Source organism: Bos taurus, chromosome 3, assembly GCF_002263795.3.
Source record: "Bos taurus isolate L1 Dominette 01449 registration number 42190680 breed Hereford chromosome 3, ARS-UCD2.0, whole genome shotgun sequence".
NCBI classification, from domain to species: domain Eukaryota; kingdom Metazoa; phylum Chordata; class Mammalia; order Artiodactyla; family Bovidae; genus Bos; species Bos taurus.
In genome coordinates, this window is record NC_037330.1 from 51279983 (window position 1) to 51299983 (window position 20001).

Below are 20001 nucleotides of genomic sequence, written 5' to 3' on the forward strand. Positions count from 1 at the left end.
GTTGGAATTTTATTATAATTATTTCATTAATGCTCCCTGGCAATCCTAGTAAGGGAGGGAACAGCAAAAATTTTCTGCAAAGGGCCAGATAGTAAATAAAAATATAAGTATATTAGGTTTTTCAGGTCCCTGTTGCATATTATTCTTTAGGTTGGGCCACAGTTTGCCAACCTCCACTGTAAGATAAGGTAGAACAGACAACAAAATGCCTGCCTCTCAGATAGCTAATACATACTTTTAGCAACTAATGTTCACTGAATGCTTCAATGTGCCACAGTACCATGCTAAGTACTTTATGTACATTACCTGATTCAATCCTCACAGCCATCCTATGCTATAATTACTATCATTATTTCTTTTACAGATAAAGAATTTGAGACTTGGAGAGATTAAGTAACTTCTCAACAATTAATAAATGGTGCAACCAGAATCAAAACTCAGATTAACTTCTGAACTACTAAAGTGTATACTTCTGAAAAAAGTTTTCAGCTGATGTACTCAAGAATATGGCCTTCCTTGTGGCTCAGTGGTAAAGAATCCACCTGCCAATGCAGGAGATTCATGTTTGATCCCTGGGTCGGGAAGATCCCTTGGGGAAGGAAATGGCAACCCACTCCAGTATTCTTGCCTGGGAAATTCCAAGGACAGAGGACCCTGGCTGGCTACAGTCCATGGGGTTGCAAAGGAGTCAGACACAACTTCGTGACTAAACAGCAACTCAGGATTATATAGCTAATTAGTCAGACTAGGCTTCCAAGTGGTGCTAGTAGTAAAGAACCACCTGCCAATGCAGAAAACATAAAGAGATGAGGGTTCAATCCCTGCGTTGAGAAGATCCCCTGGAAGAGGCAATGGCAACCCACTCCAATATTCTTGCCTGGAGAATCCGTTGGACAGAGGAGCCCAATGGGTTACAGCCCACAGGGTCGCAAAGAGTCGGACAGGATTGAAGCAACTTAGCATGCACACACAGGTCTATAATAGTTAATACTGCATAGACTAAGGATCCTAAAAGATGATGCTGTTAAATTGTTGCACTCAATATGTCAGCAAATCAGGAAAACTCAGCAGTGGCCACAGGACTGGAAAAGGGCAGTTTTCATTCCAATCCCAAAGAAGGGCAATGACAAAGAATGTTCAAACTACCACATGATTGCACCCATCTCATACACCAGCAAAGTAATGCTCAAAATTCTCCAAGCCAGGTTTCAACAGTATGTGAATTGTGAATTTCCAGATGTTCAAGATGGATTTAGAAAAGGCAGAGGACCCAGAGATCAAATTGCCAACATCCACTGGATCATTGAAAAAACAAAAGAGTTCCAGAAAAACATCTACTTCTGCTTTATTGATTACGCCAAAGCCTTTGGCTGTGTGGATCACAACAAACTGTGGAAAATTCCGAAAGAGATGGAAATACCAGACCAGACCACCTGACCTGCCTTCTGAGAAATCGGTATGCAGGTCAAGAAGCAACAGTTAGAACTGGACATGGAACAACAGACTGGTTCCAAATTCGGAAAAGAGTATGTCAAGGCTGTATATTGTCACGCAGCTTATTTAACTTAAATGCACAGTACATCACGTGAAATGCCAGGCTGGATGAAACACAAGCTAGAATCAAGATTGCCGGGAGAAATATCAATAACCTCAGATATGCAGATGACACCACCCTTATGGCAGAAAGTGAAGAGGAACTAAAAAGCCTCTTGATGAAAGTGAAAGAGGAGAGTGAAAAAGCTGGCTTAAAACTCAGCATTCAAAAACCTAAGATCACGGCATCCGGTCCCATCACTTCATGGTGAATAGATGGAGAAACAATGGAAACAGTGACAGACTTTATTTTCTTGGGCTCCAAAATCACTGCAGATAGTGACAGCAGCCATAAATTTAAAGACACTTGCTCCTTGGAAGAAAAGCTATGACCAACCTTATTAAAAAGCAGAGACATTACTTTGCCAACAAAGGTCCATCTAGTCAAAGCTATGGTTTTTCCAGTGGTCATGTATGGATGTGAGAGTTGGACTGTGAAGAAAATTGAGCGCCAAAGAATTGATGCTTTTGAACTGTGGTGTTGGAGAAGACTCTTGAGAGTCCCTTGGACTGCAAGGAGATCAGACCAATCAATCCTAAAGGAAATCAGTCTTGAATATTCTTTGGAAGGACTGATGTTGAAGCTGAAACTCCAATACTTTAGCCACCTGATGTGAAGAACTGACTCACTGGAAAAGACCCTGATGCTGGGAAAGATTGAAGGCAGGAGGAGGAGATGACAGCGATTGAGATGGTTGGATGGCATCACCGACTCAATGGACATGAGCTTGAGCAAACTCTGGGAGTTATGATGGACAGAGAAGCCTGGCATGCTACAGTCCATGGGGTTGCAAAAAGTTGGACACGACTGAGTGACTCTAGTGTCTTGAACTGACTGAAGGACACTCATCTCCTAACTCAGTGCTGACTTATTAAATTGTAGTTTCAGACAATCTTCATTAAAAAAATAAAAATAATAATTTTATTTATTTTTGGCTGTCCTTAGGTCTTAGTTGCTGCACAGGCTTTTCTCTAGCTGTGGTGAGCAGGCTACTTTCCAGCTGCAGTGTGCTGGCTTCTCATTGTGGTGGCTTCTCTTGTGGAGCACGGGCTCTCAGACACAGGGACTTCAGTAGTTGTGGCACATGGGCTCAGTAGTTGCAGCTCCAGGCTCCAGAGCACAAGCTCAACAATTGTGGTGTATGGGCTCAGCTGCTCCATGGCATGTGGGATCTTTCTGGACCAAGGATCAAACCCGTGTCCCCTGCATTGGCAGGTGGACCCTTCAACACTGACCCACCAGAGAAGCCTTAGAGAATCTACATTTTAAAGGGAGATTTGATAGCATCTTAACCCCATGAATGAAAGTCTGATGGTATAATATCAGGCACTGAAGAAAAAAATAAAAAAGGTATTTGGAAGGGATATAGGATCTTAAGTGTTAGAAAGTTAAAATTAGGAAATCACTGCCCTGCTTTTTCAATAAAGTAATATGAGAGAATCTTAATTATGGAATAATGAAGTACAACAAATAAATGAGTTTTAAAATATAGATTAAATTTCATTAAGAAAATAATAGGATAATAATTGACACGATAAAATGAGAGATCAGGTGGATAATTTGAGGTAGGCTAAACCCTAAAGGAAATCAGTCCTGGGTGTTCATTGGAAGGACTGATGCTGAAGCTGAAACTCCAATACTTTGGCCACCTCATGCGAAGAGGAAAAGACCCTGATGTTGGGAGGGATTGGGGGCAGGAGGAGAAGGGGACGACAGAGGATGAGATGGCTGGATGGCATCACCAACTCGATGGACATGAGTTTGGGTAAACTCCAGGAGTTGGTGGTGGACAGGGAGGCCTGGCGTGCTGCGATTCATGGGGTCGCAAAGAGTTGGACACCACTGAGCTACTGAACTGAACTGAACTGAACTGAAAGATGACAGGAGGAAATACAAGTAGAGAGAAATGCCAAGTATACAGATGGTATTCATCTGGTGATTGACAGCAATTCAGGCAGAAAAGTGATGTCACAGAAATCCACAACAGGAGTAATGTGTTGTAGTACTCCAGGAAGCAACACTCAGAAAAGCAGTAACTAACAAATGGGATCCATGAACTCTAATGAGTCCTTTTACTATAATCTCTCTGCCTGCAAATAAACAGAGCTCTCTTTTTCTCCTTTGAGCAGGAGAAAAAAGCTCTCTTATCTCCTTTGGAGATAAGCAAGAACTAAGATGTGGGAAGAGTGGAGAAGTAACACTGTGATGAGGGTAAGGCCTGTGTAGAGACAGAACAGTGTAGGAAGTCTACTGCTATCCCTTTGCTCCTTGGGTTGGGGAGAAATGCAAGTGATTCAAATCACCTTTCTCTGCATGTCCCACATAAATAAAGGACACTCAAGCTGTTGCTACTATCTATACAAAAGCTCATATCAAAGGCCTATTACCTGGATGATGACAGCAAACACTTACATGGTACTTACTACGTGCCAGGCATTGTTCAAAGTACTTTAAATGCTTTTAGTAATTTAATCACCATAATGACCCTATATATTGTTGTTTAGTTGCTAAGTCATGTCCAACTCTTTTGTGACCCCATGGACTATAGCCCACCAGGGTCCTCTGTTCATGGGATGTCCCAAGCAAGAATACTGGAGTGGGTTGCCATTTCCTTCTCTTGGGGATCTTTCTGATCCAGGGATTGAACCTGAGTCTCCTGCACTGGCAGGCAGATTCTTTACCACTGAGCCATCAGGGAAACCCAGTAATAACTCTCTAAGATGGGTACTATTATAATCTCCATCTTTGCTGAGGATGCTAAAACACAGAATGATTAAATAACTTCCCCAAATTCATACAGCTAAAGATGGTGAGGCTGGAATTCAAACCCAGGCAGACAGGTTCCAACACAGAACACACACTCGTAATTACCCAGTTATAAATGACTTCTTTAGCTTAGTTGTGCCACCACAAGCAAGTGACTGGCATCAGATCATCTTGCAGCAAATAAAGGACTCCAGGTATTGGGCTGTGGATCAAGCAAAAGTCTGAAATGTTGTGAGAATTACTAAAATGGTGACACAGAGTCATGAAGTGAGCCAATGCTGTTGGAAAAATAGTGCTGACAGCCTTGCTCAATGCAGAGCTGCCACATATCTTCAAGTCATAAAAAACACAATTATCTGCAAAGTGCAATAAAGGAAAACGAAGTATGCCTGTGTTTTCTGAACTACTGATATAATAATCTTTGAACTGAATAATAAAATTTTAGGTACAAACAGAAAAACGTTCAAGTTTGGAATAGGAAGGTAATCTTAGGATTTAGAATCTGTCACTTTAACTCATATAAGGGTGCCAACCAAGTAAGAGAACTTAAGCCAGATCTTCTTGAAACATATCCTCAGGAAATTGCCTTTCTAGTTAATATAAATTTCTTTTTTATCACTAGGTGAACAAAATAAGCCAGAAATGTAGCAAGAGCTGTCCTAATATTCTAGATGCAGCTATTAAAACAGTCCACTGTCAGGCAGTACACAGGGAGAAGCCAAATATAGACAGTGTTGGAAAACATAATGCAAATGGTCACAGAGTCCTGCTTTCCCAGTATGACAACAATAGTCCTAGGGTTCCATAAGTTTCAAGAAAAATCTGGCATAAAACAAACTCAAAGCAAATTAATTTTAAAAGTAAAATTGTGTTGTCGCTCTACACTAACCAAGAAGAAAGAAAGGCATGCACACATACAATTTGGGAATATGTATATTTATATTCCCACATATGGAGAATACAGATCCATAATATGGAAAATATATAAATAAATCTCTATCACACTCTGTATTTTACTATATATAATGGGGATTTCATAAAAAATAGGAAAATGTGTATATATATTTTAAAAATATGTGTTCTCAGAAAGAAGAATTCAAACTTTGGATGGCAGTCTGATGGAAACTGGCAGTCTTAAGAGTTTAGCAATGTACTTCAGTCAATTAAGTGGCAAAACCAGTATGAGAGTACAAACATTGCTACTGTTTGGCTTGGATTTCTGTAATCTAAACCCACTGCTAACTTCATTAAGGGCTGTGCACCCTTGAACCTACAAGACTGCTTCTAGCCTCTGCAAAAATAGTCTGTTTCTTCCTCTTCCGCAGTACCAGAATAACTTAACATTCTATTTGAAACACAAAGAGGCAGGGAGGATAACTCTGGGTTCCTCAGCTTTCCAATTCTAGTCTGTTGTGAGGCCCAGCTGTACCTCTTTCCCTTGAGTTCCAAGAAAAAAAAATCTCTATTTCTTATTAACGTCTCTTCTTTCTTTAAGCAGATTTTAGTTACTTACAAAAAAAGAGCCTGACCTAAACAGGCAGCAGGCTTTAATTTAAACTCTAAAAGCCTGGAATGCCTAAGCAACCCAATTCTACAGAATAATGGTTTTTAAAAAGTACACTGAAAAATTAAACCTCCTAATCAATGCTATTCATGAGAATCATCTATTTAGAATTAAAGACTTTGAGCCAAAATGCATTCAGAGAAAATGTCATTCATGTAGCAATAATCATTTTCAATACCATAATGACTATGAAATTAAAAACTGCATTTAATGACATTTTCAGTGGCTTTCAAATCCATTTTAGGCAACAGTATATTTTCTTCTAATGAAATCTTAGGTTCATGCCCAATGCACAGCACAGATCTGCTCTAGCTGAGCATGTGCACATGTCTCAGTGGGTCATCTGTGCATGTGTGAAACTGCAGATAGAAAATCCTGTCTATGGTCCAAACTCTTCCCGTCAGAGACCTCCTGAGGCATCTCCATGGAACCTCTGCAGCCTATGTGAATCAGATCTTGAAAACCACTGTGCTAGAAAAAGACAGCCACCCTGACACTTTACTGTCACAACCAGAATACCAAATTAATCACATGCCTATTTACCTGTGAGCTTTAAAACTTTTTCCGTCAACATAAATATCAATATCTGGGCAACAGTGTTTCACATAAAGCTTCAGTAAATCTTCTCCTAATTCAGATGCAGGTTCCAAGTCATAAATATCTTTAAAAGAGAAAAACAAGACAAAAAATAGTTTCTTTAATAGTATATATATTTCAAAATTTTGTATTCTTGTTGTTGCTCAGTCACTCAGTTGTGTCCAACTCTTTGCAACCCCGTGGACTGCAGCACGCCAGGCTGTCCTTCACTATCTCCCAGAGTTAGCTCAAACTCATGTCCATTGTATTCTAAAACTAGCAAAATGTTTTTCCACATGGTTATCTTGATTAGTTACTGAAAGAAAGTAACAGTGAGTGAAATCTTTAAGTGGTAAATTCAAAGTTAAATGAAACTTTAAAATCATCAATTCTTTCTGCTCTGAAATATATATTTCTACTTATACTTAAATGTAGATATACCTTTAAATATAGATACACATTTAAATATAGTAATACTATTATAAATTATACACCAAAATTGAAGCCACTTCACAAACATCTGACTTAAAAAGTTAAAAAATTTCCCAAGTTTGATATTCTTTTTCATCACTTAGTTTCTTCCTGTTTCTGTTCACGGATTTATGGCTAGGACGATCTGTGAACCAACAGAAATTCAACTAAAATCAATGGGACTTATAGAGCACTTATTATGAGTCTAGTACCATATACAGTATAGAGAGTTATAGAAAATATTTTAAGAACTACCTCTACTTCAAAAGATTCATAATTTAGGCTTTGGGAAGTGAAATATAAAACATGTATATATATTTAAAAAGAAAAATACTACATTGTATATTATAGCTCTATCAGTCTGGAAATTTTTGTTAGTATAACTGTTGAGGATGGGTCCCTGGGAACAGATTCCCAGTAACCAATTTACAAATGTATATATTTAGAAACCAGAATGCTAATGAGGTGACTCTGGGTTAAGGCCCCTAAAGAGCTTCAGGATGGGGGCTGGTCACCAGAAAGGACAAATATGTCATCAGGGAGGGGGAAGTTTCAGGCCCTTCCACATACCTCTAGGGAGGGAAAGGGAGCTATAGACTGAATTATAAAAATTCTTGAACAATAAGATTCAGGGAACTACTGGGTTGGTGAACACACCAACTTTTGAAAAGATAGCACACCTTGAGAGGGCATGGATATTTGTTCTGTATACCTTCCCTTCTCTACCCAACCCGCATACCTAGCCCTGTATCTTTTTCATTTGGCTGTTCCTAAATTATATCTTTTATAACAAATAGGTAAATATAAGTGAAATGTGTTCCTGAGTTCTGTGAGTCATTCTAGAAAATTATTGAACTTTGTAGGAGGGTGGTCATGGGAACTCTGAAATTTGTAGTCGCTGGGCACAAGAGTGGGTAGTAATGGGGATATGTCACCCCAAAACATGCCACTCTGGCATGAGGATTATTTTGAGCTAAAGGTACTTGAGAGGGAGCAGATGCAGGGAAAGCTATTTACATCCCCCAACTGCCTAAAAATAAAAGTAAAAAATTTCCCTTTTGTAAAGGAAATTTCCATGTGCAAAGCTATCTCCTTCTTAGGAAGAAACTATTCTCTTCACTTGACTATTATCTGTATAACAAGACAACCCTTATTTACTATACATTTTCTCCTCTCACCTTCCCATAACTTGCCTCCACCATCTAGTAGCCCAGAATGCCTTTCTTTCACTTAGCCTAAGATAATATTTTGTTGTTTAGTCGATAAATTGCATCCAATTCTTTCTGTAACCCTGTGGACTGTAGCCCACCAAGTTCCTTTGTCCATGGGATTTCCAGGATAAGAATACTGGAGTGGGTTGCAATTTCCTTCTCCAGGGGATCTTCCTGACTCAGGGATTGAACCCACGTCTCCTGCATTGCAGGTGGATTCATGCAGTAGGATTCTTTACTGCTGAGCCACCAGGGAAAGTCAAGATGATAAATAACCCTCGATTATCTAGCCATCTTCTTGAATCTCCTTTTTTTGGTGAAACTCTTGGTGCAAAAATAAGTGATGAAAACCATTCTCCCCCCTCCTGTTAATCTGTCTTATTTCAATTTAATTCTTAGGCCAGTCACAGAACCTAAGAGGGTAGAAAGAACTCTTTCCTCCCCAACAGTAGCCTAGGCACCTGACTTGCATTTAACATCTGAAGTGGGGAGAATATTGCAGCACTAAGCCCTTAACCTGTGGCATTTATCTGTTGCTAACTCTGGATAGTTACCATTAGAATTGAACTGTTGGATGCCCAGCTGGTGTTAGGAGAATTGGTTATGTGTGGGGAAAAAAAAAAACAACCCACACACATTTGGAGTCAGAAGTGGTACCCAGAAAAGAAAACAACAACAACACACAATTACAGAAACCCAAAACTGTTCCTCAACCTGAAGTCATCATTCCATTCTACCTTAAACTTGCTCTGTTCATACTCTTTAAGCCTGCAAAATAGTACCACTTAAATGCCTTATGAATAAGGCCACCACATCTCTTGGTTTGCCTGGGGGCATTCCAGTTAATGCCTGTTCCCCTAGAATAACATTCAACAGCAATGATAATTTTTCATTTTTTACTCTTTCAAAAGAATCCTTGTTTGGACCACAAAATTTAAGTCATCCTTTATATAATAAGGCTCTTCATTGTCTGTCTTCTGCTTATATATCCAGGTTCATCCCTTACTGTGACTATTCTTATCCCCTCCTTTACTCTAGACCCACAACAAACCATGCATGGTGTTCCAAATTTGCTATGTGCCTGGTTCTTTGCCTCCAGGACTGTCGTTTCCTTTGCCTGGACTACTTCTTCCCTAAACTCTCTATGTCTGGTCAACATCTGCTTTTTCTTCAGGATTCAGTTCAGATATTATTCCTTCCACACAGCTTTCTCTGAAGGCCTGTTATTCCTTCCATGTAGTTTTTTCTGAAGGCCTACGTCTAGGTTAATGTGCCCTATTTGAGTCCTTAACACACTTGGTACATAACCAACCTGATTATACCTTCTCTAAACTGCAAAACAGTAACACTATCTGTTTTCTTCAATCTTGTATCAAATCTTTTGTTCAATCTTTGTATCAAATCTTCAAAAGTTGGTATTTGAATAATGTGCTGATTAGAATGGCATTCCAGGAACAAATACCAAGTATAAAAGCACAGAAGTAACAAAATACAGTTCTTTCAGATGAAATGCCAAGTCAGTAAGAGCAGAGCTCAGGGGGTGTGAGGGGTTGTGAAGATAGGAGGCAGCAGAGTACTAGGCGGCAGTCAGTTCCCCAAATCCCCTTATACCATGGGAAAGAAGCTGGGATTTATATTAAGGCTGTGGGAGACTACTAAAGAATTTTAATAAGGCAAGTGCCATGGTCAGGCTTGCAATGAACAAATTTTGTTCTATACAATAGAAATGGAAGGTGGCACAAGAAGTCAGGTGACCAGTTGAGGTTCAAATTCTCAAAGAAAATAGCAACTTACTGAAATAAAGAAATGGCAGGAGGATAAAGGAGAGAAGTATTTAAGAATATTTAGGAGGCAAATCAACAGACATGCTCATGAATTGAATGAAGGATAAAAGAGTAACTGAGAAGAAAGATAGTTAATATAGGGAATTCCCTGGCAGTCCAGTGGCTAGGACTCCATGATTCCACTGCAGGGGGCACGATAAACCTTATGCCAAAGACACATAATCGTGGGGGCAGAATCTACCCCCTTTTAATACTTACAGTGCAATAATAGGAAGGAATTATTAAAGTTCCAATGCCATTATCAGTCTTGTTTACTAACTTCTAGTCCTATAAGCCGAAGCATCAATAAATGAATATAACTGGAAGGTATATGATGTCCTGGAGAAGGGAATGGCAAACCACTTCAGCATTCTTGCCTTGAGAGCACCATGAACAGCATGACAAGGCAAAAAGATATGACCATAAAGCCTGCAACATTAACATATATTTTATATACATTTTTCTAACACAAAATTTGGGTTGGTAGAAGTGTGGGAAACAATATAACACATGAATTTGATCCCTGGGCTGGGAACAAAGATCCCGAATGTCACATGGTGAGGTCTAAAATAAAGAAATAAAAGAGTGTATAAAAAAAAGGAAGAAAGAAAGATAGTAATATAATTAATATAATTCACATTATGCAGTATTTAAAAGAAGAGCAGGCTGGGAAAGGCAGGTGATTAGATCAGTCTGACACAGGTTAAATTTTGAGATATTTATATTTAGAGGTATATTTAGACAGATATGTCTGGTCAGTGGTTGGATATGAACCTCAAAAAAAAAAATTAAAGAGGAAGTGCTGGTGAAGGAGACTGAGCAGTGACTGAGAGGGAAAATCCAGACAGCACAGAGTCAAGAAGACAGAGGAAGTTTCAAGGAGGGTGGCACGGACAGTATGGAGGATGGCAAAGGACTTTATAAGATGTGGCAAACAAGTGTCTATTAAACTGATCAACATGGGGTGGGGTGGGGTGGGATTTCCATGGAGTGATGGAGGAGAAAATAGATAAAGGCAAGGGGTTGAGGGGTAAATGAACTCTTTCCATCTACACTAAAAATCTGTTTGGCCACTTTAATCGGCTATTGTGGGCTCATGGCAGAGTTCTAGGCTAGAGGCAAGAAAAATGGGTATCGAATATCAGCTCGGTCAACTGCCCCATCTGTGTGGCCTTAGAAAGTCCCTTATACTCTCTGAGCCTTACTGTCCTCATCTATAAAATCAGTCTGTAACCACTTTCTTTGTAGGGCTGAGACTAAATGAGATAGTTTAAAAAATGAACAGATCTATCTCAAGCCTAAAAGAGGCATGCATGCATGCATTCATTTACCATAATACAATATGGTGAACATATACAAAAGAAACCTAACTGAGCTTAAATCAGTTTGTTTTTATTGTTGCTGCACTAAACATCAGTAATAAAAATCTTTTAGTTAACAGATACTATCATGTACAGTCAATTCAACTGTAACACATGTTTTGAAAACATGAGTTTGATCCAACACAACTGACATATTAGGGAACAATTTTTGCATAACGGGAATTTTTCCTTTCCTTAGGTGCAAGGTAATCCATAAGAAATACTAAGTCAATGCAAGGAACTGTATCCAGTTGGACTGAGCCATGAAAGAATATACATAAAACATAAATACCTAAGACACCTACCAGAAACCTCAGTTCACCCATGCCTACTCATTTCTGGTGTTACAAATTTCCATCTGATTTCAGATAACAGCTACTGGGAGACCATTTTCTATGAATATTTTTGTTTTTGTATGGTCTGTCCTTTCTGAGCAGAGCACTGGCAAATTTGGATCAAGGGTGATTAAACAACAAATACATCTTGGAAGTTAGAGATAATGAGATGCTCCAGAAAGATTCAGAGACTATCCTCTCCTCAAAATCATTTCCTTACATTCCTACCTTCCCCTCACCAGACAAGATTTATCTACCTTCCAAAGTAAAGATCTCTCCCTCTGTGGAGGAGGATGAGCAGGTCTGCCAGCAGCCTATAAAAGTCTCATAAAGTTGGGGTTCCCCTCCTATGGTGCAACTCCATTGCATGTGAACAGCAGGTAACATTAAGCCCTCATGGGAACTGAGGGTTGAGAAGTGGTTCTGAGATGCTCTATAAGTAATAAACAGTTATGTTCTCTTATCCAAGGCTCTTGAGTCTCCTGTTGGAATATCTACTGTATCTATATCTACATCCTTAACATACTCCTTCCACCAATTCACAGCAATTCACAAGCTGCAACCCTTTTGACACCCACTTCTACAAACAAACTAGACCTCTTTTTCAAGGTCAAATGCCATATTTATTGTAGTATTTATATATTGCTGAATCATTTAACATGGATAAAACTATGCTCCTAGTTTTTTAAGGTTCCGATCTTTTAAAAATGTGTCACGACAAAATGTATTGGTGATTTTTGTGTTGCATGGAGTTTTTTAAGGAACGCATACATTGTGTTAGAACTGATTCTACAGTGTGCTAAAGCTTTTGCTTGTGTAGATTAGAATAAGAGTGAAAATATATAGAAGCTTAAAAGGAAAATTGTGAATTATGTCTGTATTTATTAATAATAACTCCATCTCTAATTACTTGGGAAAACTGGGAGTAGGCCATATTATTATTTCCATTCACTCATAAATTATATACTTTCATTTATACTGACTTTCATCTACTTATAAAAAAATGTTCAACAGAGCTGATTTTTGAAGTATGTTTTTCTCTAAGTGTTTAGAATATAATTACTTTCATGGCTATAAAAGTTTATAAAAATCCACAAAAAATACCTCACCAGTGGAAATTACATTTTCCTCTTTGCTGTTGATATCTTTTGGAATTTCATGTTTCAGAAGAGAATGATCAGATGATCTTTTACTTAAGAACTCTACAGATAACCTTCTATCATGGTCAGTACAATTTCCAACACTGAAGTCACATTTCTTTTGTGGTACTCCACTTTCCACTATCTTTTTCCTAAGAATTTCTTCTTCGTAGCTTTTTATATTTCTGTTTGATGAGTATACAATCCTAAAAGACAAAATGCAAAATATTAATAAAAATAATGTTGGTTATTCTTAAAACCTCATTTCCCAATGTGTGGCTTTCATAGATAACAGCCACATAGTTGGAAAATCTTCTTAATCTACACTAAAGAAAGGTCCATCTAAAATAGCAGGAAGTTTGAAAAGTAGTGTATAAAGAAACAATGTTAAAAAGGAATGTGTAATTGCCAAAAAATTATATAACCTACATGAAATGGACAATTCCTAGGAAGGACACACACTACGAAACTTGATTTAAGAAGAAAGAGTATCTGAATAGACAAATAACAAGTAAAGAGATTGAATTAGTATTCAAAAACTTCTCACAAAGAAGGACACAGGACCAGGTGGCCTCCCTGGTGAACATTACCAAATGAAAGAAAATTAATTAATGGCAATCCTTTACAAACTTTTCCAAAAATATAAGACCTAACACTTAACTCATTATGTGAAGCCAGTATTATGTTGGATCAAAACGAGACAAAGACATCACAAGAAAACTACAGACCAATATCTCTTATTAATGTAGAGAAAAAAATCTTCAACAAAATAATAGCAAAGTGAATCCAACAACATATAAAAAGAATTATGCATCATGATCAACTGGGTTTTATTTTAGGAATTCAAGGGTAATTAAACACATGAAAATCAAAGTTATATACCATATGCTCTAGTGTGAACGTTTATGTCCCCTAAAATCATATATTGACAAAATCCAACACCCTGTCATAAAACATTCAACAAACTAGGAATGGAGGGAAACATTCTCAACCTGATAAAGCATACCTATGAAAAACCCACAGCTAACATCAGACTTAACGGTAAACAATTGAATACTTTCTTCCTAAGATCAGCAAGGATGTCTGTCTGCTCTTACCACTTCTGTTCAACATTTAAATAGATTCCAGCCAGAGCAATTAAGCAAGAAAAATAAATAGCTGGATTAGAAAAGAATAAGTAAAGCTATCTTCAACTACAAATAGCAAACATATACATAGAAAATCCTTGGAAATTCATCCCTAAACTGTCTGCTAAACAAATTCAGCAAAGTTGCAAAATAGAAGATTAATATGCAAAAATCACAAACAACAAACAATCCAAAATTAAATTAGAAAACAACTCCATTTACAACAGCAACAAGAAAATAAAATACTTAGGAATATCTTGATATTTCACAAAAAGCACAAGTCTTATATGCTGAAAGCTACAAAACAATGCTGAAAGCAATTAAATGGAAATACATTCCACTGATAATCTAATATTTTTTAAATGGCAATACTCTTTAAATTAATCTATGGATTCAGTGCAACACCTATTAAAATTCAGCTAGTTTTCTGCAGAAATTGACAAACCAATCTTCAAATAGAAATGCTAGGATAGCCAAAACAATCTTTAAACAGAAGAAATTTAGAAGATTCACATTTTCTGAATTCTTAGCTTCCTACAAAGCTACAGCCATCAATACTGTGTGGTACTGGCATAAGGACAGATGTATGGATCAATGGAACCGGACTGAGTGTCTAGAACATACATTTATAGGCAACTGATTTTTGACAGGGGTGTTGTGACACTGTGATTTATAATATGAACTTTGTACACCATTCCCAGCACATAGATTCCAAAACCCTTCTAACTTCCTATGTAAAAGCCATAGGCTATCTTTATTACAGTTTAGTTCAGTTCAGTTCAGTTGCTCAGTCATTTCTGACTCTTTGCAACCCCATGGACCATAGCAGGACAGGCTTCCCTGTCCATCACCAACTCCCGGAGCTTGCTCAAGCTCATGTCCATCAAGTCAGTGATGCCAACCAACCATCTCATCCTCTGTCATCCCCATCTCCTCCCACCTTCAATCTTTCCCAGCATCAAAGTCTTTTCCAATGAGTCCGTTCTTCACATAAGGTGGCCAAAGTATTGGAGCTTCAGCTTCAGCATCAGTCCTTCCAATGAATCTTCAGGACTGATTTCCTTTAGGATTAACTGGTCTGATCTCCTTGCAGTCCAAGGGACTCTCAAGAGTCTTCTCCAACACCACAGTGCAAAAGCATCAATTCTTCAGCACTCAGCTTTCTTTATAGTCCAACTCTCACATCCATACATGACTACTGGGAAAACCATAGCTTTGACTAGACGGACCTTTGTTGGCAAAGTTAATGTCTCTGCTTTTCAATATGCTGTCTAGGTTGGTCATAAATTTTCTTCCAAGGAGCAAGCGTCTTTTAATTTCATGGCTGCAGTCACCATTTGCAGTGATACTGGAGCCCCCCCAAATAAAGTCTGTCACTGTTTCCATTGTTTCCCCATCTATTTGCAATGAAGTGATGGGACTGGATGCCATGATCTTAGTTTTTTGAGTGTTGAGTTTTAAGCCAACTTTTTCACTCTCCTCTTTCACTTTCATCAAGAGGCTCTTTAGTTCCTTTTCACATTCTGCCATAAGGGTGGTGTCATCTGCATATCTGAGGTTATTGATATTTCTCCCGGCAATCTTGATTCCAGCTTGTGCTTCATCCAGCCTGGCATTTTGCATGATGTACTCTGCATATAAGTTAAATAAGCTGGGTGACAATATACAGACTTGACGTACTCCTTTCCTGATTTGGAATCAGTCTGTTCCATGTCCAGTTCTAACTGCTGCTTCCACAGTCAGCTCCTGCATACCGATTTCTCAGGAGGCAGGTCAGGTGGTCTGGAATTTTCCAGTTTGTTGTAATCCACACAGTCAAAGGCTTTGGCATAGTCAATAAAGCAGAAGTAGATGCTTTTCTGGAACTCTCTTGCTTTTTCAATGATCCAATGGATGTTGGCAATTTGATCTCTGGGTCCTCTGGCCTTTCTAAATCCATCTTGAACATCTGGAAGTTCACGGTTCATGTACTATTGAAGCCTGGCTTGGAAAATGTTGAGCATTACTTTGCTAGTGTGTGAGATGAGTGCAATTGTGTGGTAGTTTGAACATTCTTTGGCATTACCTTTCTTTGGGATTGGAATGAAAACTGACCTTTTCCAGTCCTGTGGCCACTGCTGAGTTTTCCACATTTGCTGGCATATTGAGTGCAGCACTTTCACAGGATCATCTTTCAGGATTTGAAATAGCTCAACTGGAATTCCATCACCGCCACTAGCTTTGTTCATAGTGATCCTTTCTAAGGCCCACTTGACTTCACATTCTAGGATGTCTGGCTCTAGGTGAGTGATCACACCATTGTGGTTATCTGGGTCATGAAGATCTTTTTTTGTATCATTCTTCTGTGTATTCTTGCCACCTCTCCTTAATATCTTCTGCTTCTCTTAGGTCCATACTATTTCTGTCCTTTATTATGCCCATCTTTGTATGAAATGTTCCCTTGGTATCTCTAATTTTCTTTCCCATTCTATTGTCTTCCTCTATTTCTTTGCATTGATCACTGAGGAAGGCTTTCTTGTCTCTCCTTGCTATTCTTGGAACTCTGCATTCAAATGGGTATATCTTTTCTTTTCTCCTTTGCCTTTGCCTTTTGCTTCTCTTCTTTTATCAGCTATTTGTAAGGCCTCCTCTGACAACCATTTTGCTTTTTTGCATTTCTTTTTCTTGGGGATGGTCTTGATCACTGCCTCCTGTACAATGTCAGAATCTCCATCCATAGTTCTTCAGGGACTCTGTCTATCAGATCTAATCCCTGGAATCTATTTATCACTTCTACTGTATAATTGTAAGGGATTTGACTTAGGTCATACCGGAATAGTCTAGTGGTTTTCCCAACAGTCTTCAATTTTAGTCTGAATTTTGCAATAAGGACTTCATGATCTGAGCCACAGTCAGCTCCTAGTCTTGTTTTTGCTGACAGTATAGAGCTTCTCCATCTTTGGCTGCAAAGAATATAATCAATCTGATTTCAGTATTGACCATCTGGTGATGTCCATGTGTAGAGCCTTCTCTTGCATTGTTGCAAGAGGGTGTTTGCTATGACCAGTGTGTTCTCTTGGCAAAACTCTTGTTAGCCTTTGCCCTGCTTCATTTTGTACTTTAAGGCCAAAGTTGCATGTTACTCCAGGTATTTCTTGACTTCCTACTTTTGCATTTCAGTCCCCTGTAATGAAAAGGACATTTTTTTGGGTGTTAGTTCCAGAAGGTCTTGTAAGCCTTCATAGAACCATTCAACTTTAGCTTCTTCAGCATTACTGGTTGGGGCATGAACTTTATTACAGCACTTAATTTTATTCCCAGTTCCTGAAATATCTCCAGAAGGATAAAAATGAAATGTATGTCTTTAGTTATTCATAGCAAGCCCCTTTAAACCACATCAGAGTTTACATTAGGGAGGTAGGTGACTTTTAGAAAGCCCATAAGGATGGGAACTGGAATCCAGGAAAACCAACCAAGTGCTTTGAAGGTTGGAACTAAGCTCTTCCCTCCACCTCTGGAGAGGGGAGAGGCTAAATTAACCACCAACGACCAATGATTGGGCTTCCCTGGTGGTTCAGACGGTACAGAATCTACCTGCAATGTGGGGGACCCCAATTCGATTCCTGGGTCAGGAAGATCCCCTGGAGAAGGAAATGACAACCCACTTCAGTATTCTTCTCTGGAGAATTCCATGGGAACTGGGCAGGCTACAGTCCATGGGGTCACAAAGATTTGGACACGACTGAGCTATTAACCCGGAGAAGGCAATGGCACCCCACTCCAGTACTCTTGCCTGGAAAATCCCATGGGCAGAGGAGCCTGGAAGGCTGCAGTCCATGGGGTCGCTAAGAGTCGGACACGACTGAAGCGACTTAGCAGCAGCAGCAGCAGCAGCAGAGCTATTAACACACACTAATCAATCATGCCTATGTAATGAAGCCTGCATCTTTAGATGGGTTTCAGTGAGCCTCTGGGTTGGTGGACACATGGAGGTACTGGGAGAGTAGTGAACCCTGAGAGGGCATGGAAGCTCCTTCCCATAACCCGTGCCCTATGCATCACCTCCATCTGGCTGTTTCTGAGTTTTTACCAATAATATGTCAAGTAAAATATTTTCCTGAGTCCTAGGAGCTGCTCCAGCAAATGAGGTGAACCTGAGGGAGGGGCCACAAGAATCTGCATTCAGATGGTCAGAAGCACAGGTAACAATCTCCAGGTAGACAGTGTCAGAATTGAATTAAATCTGTAGGACACCCAACTGATACCTGGAGAACCTGAGAATTGCTTGGCGAGGGGGAAAAAACTACAAATCTGGTGACCGGAAGTGTCAGAAGCAAAGTACTCAACAGGTAGAACTGAGCAACAGGATCGATTTGGAGGCAAAAGGAGGGAGCAAAAGTGGTTTTGGGAGGAAGGAATGAGTGAGGCAAAGTAAGCAAGTGAGCAAGTTTAGGACTAAAGAGTTTGAATAATTTGGGTATGAGGGGGCTCTGAGCTATAAAGGTGGTCTCTGGTTGTCTGGTATCTGGCTCTGGGATGATTAGGGCAGAGGAGTGTTGCCTTCTAGAGTGTAAGAACCAGAGGGAAAAGTGGGTGTACGAATGGATTCAGGATTACTTGGTTTGCATATCAAAGGCACACTATGGGAATTAGCTAACTCTGGGAGGGGCAGTCTTTCCCCAGTCAGTGAGGGTCCAAGTTATATATATGTGCTCTGTTGTGCTCAGCCGCTTCAGTCGTGTGCAATTCTTTGCTACTCCGTGGACTGCAGCCCACTAAATTCCTCTGTCCATGGGATTCTCCAGGCAAGAACACTGGAGTGGACTGCCATGCTGTCTATACACATAGTTAATATTACAAGGTACCTGTTCCACCCACTTCAGCCCTACTAGTATAAGGGATTTGAGAAAGCTGTAGGGGAAATGGAATCGTTCATGCTGTGCTGCTGTTCTATGTGTTTACTTGGTTGACATTTTATCCTAGCATTGATGTTAAACTGAAAATTTAAAGGTCTTCCCTTTTTACCCACACAAAAACATGAACACACATTTTCAGACAACTATAGTGCGGTAAGTCTTAAGAAATCAAAGATTTTTATCACGAGGTCATAAAGAAAAAACTATCAGTACTTTCCACTGCCAATCATTTGAGCCGTATCTGAAGTTGCTATATATAAAATTTTTTTTCAGACTCTTTGATCAGAATTTTTACTAAAAAATCATAATCTCAATACTTTATATTCCTCTCCTTAAGCTTTATATTAACACAGACAAATTTCAATACAATCTTCTTTTTAAAAGGGGAGGAGGTATTACTAGAGCTAATCAGTGAATTTAGCAAAGTTGCAGGATACAAAATCAATACCCAGAAGTCACTGGCATTTCTATATCCTCCTAACAATGAAAAATCAGAAAGAGAAATTAAGGAATAAATCCCATTTATCATTGCAACAAAAAGAATTAAATATTTAGGAATAAACTTACCTCAGGGGACAAAAGAACTATACACAGAAAATTATAAGACACTAATGAAAGAAATCAAAGATGACATAAACAGATGGAGAAATATTCCATGTTCTTGGGTAGGAAGAATTAATATTATGAAAATGACTATACTAACAAGTGCAATCTATAGATTCAATGTGATTCGTATCAAATTACTAATGGCATTTTTCACAAAACTAGAACAAAAAATTTCACAATTCATATGGAAACACAAAAGACCCTGAACAGCCAAAGCAATCTTGAGAAAGAAGAATGGAGCTGGAGGAATCAACCTTCCTGACTTCAGATTATACTACAAAGTTACAGTCATCAAGACAGTATGATACTGGCACAAAAACAGAAATATAAACCAATGGCACAAGATAGAAAGCCCAGATATAAACCCATGCAGCTATGGGTACCTTATTTTTGACAAAGAAGGCAAGAATATACAATGGGGCAAAGACAGCCTCTTCATTAAATGGTGCTGGGAAAACTGGACAGCTACATGTAAAAGAATGAAATTAGAACACTTCCTAACACCAAAGATAAACTCAAAATGGACTAAAGAT

At 38.9% G+C, this 20001-nt stretch overlaps 1 protein-coding gene across 6 annotated transcripts in view; it reads right to left on the reverse strand.

Moving 5' to 3' along the window:
- Positions 1-20001, reverse strand: part of BTBD8 (BTB domain containing 8) — a 93928-nt gene that overhangs the window by 56872 nt on the left and 17055 nt on the right. For 3 of the 6 annotated variants that reach the window (NM_001424789.1, XM_024989022.2, XM_010803305.3), the window contains 2 exons: positions 12811-13046; positions 6468-6585 (listed from right to left, as the gene is read on the reverse strand). In NM_001424789.1, coding sequence (NP_001411718.1) covers positions 6468-6585; positions 12811-13046 — 354 coding nt within the window. Of the gene's footprint in view, positions 1-4465; positions 4556-6467; positions 6586-10224; positions 12777-12805; positions 13047-20001 lie in introns of those variants that run through there. The other 3 variants (XM_024989028.2, XM_024989033.2, XM_010803308.4) reach the window with 3 other exon arrangements.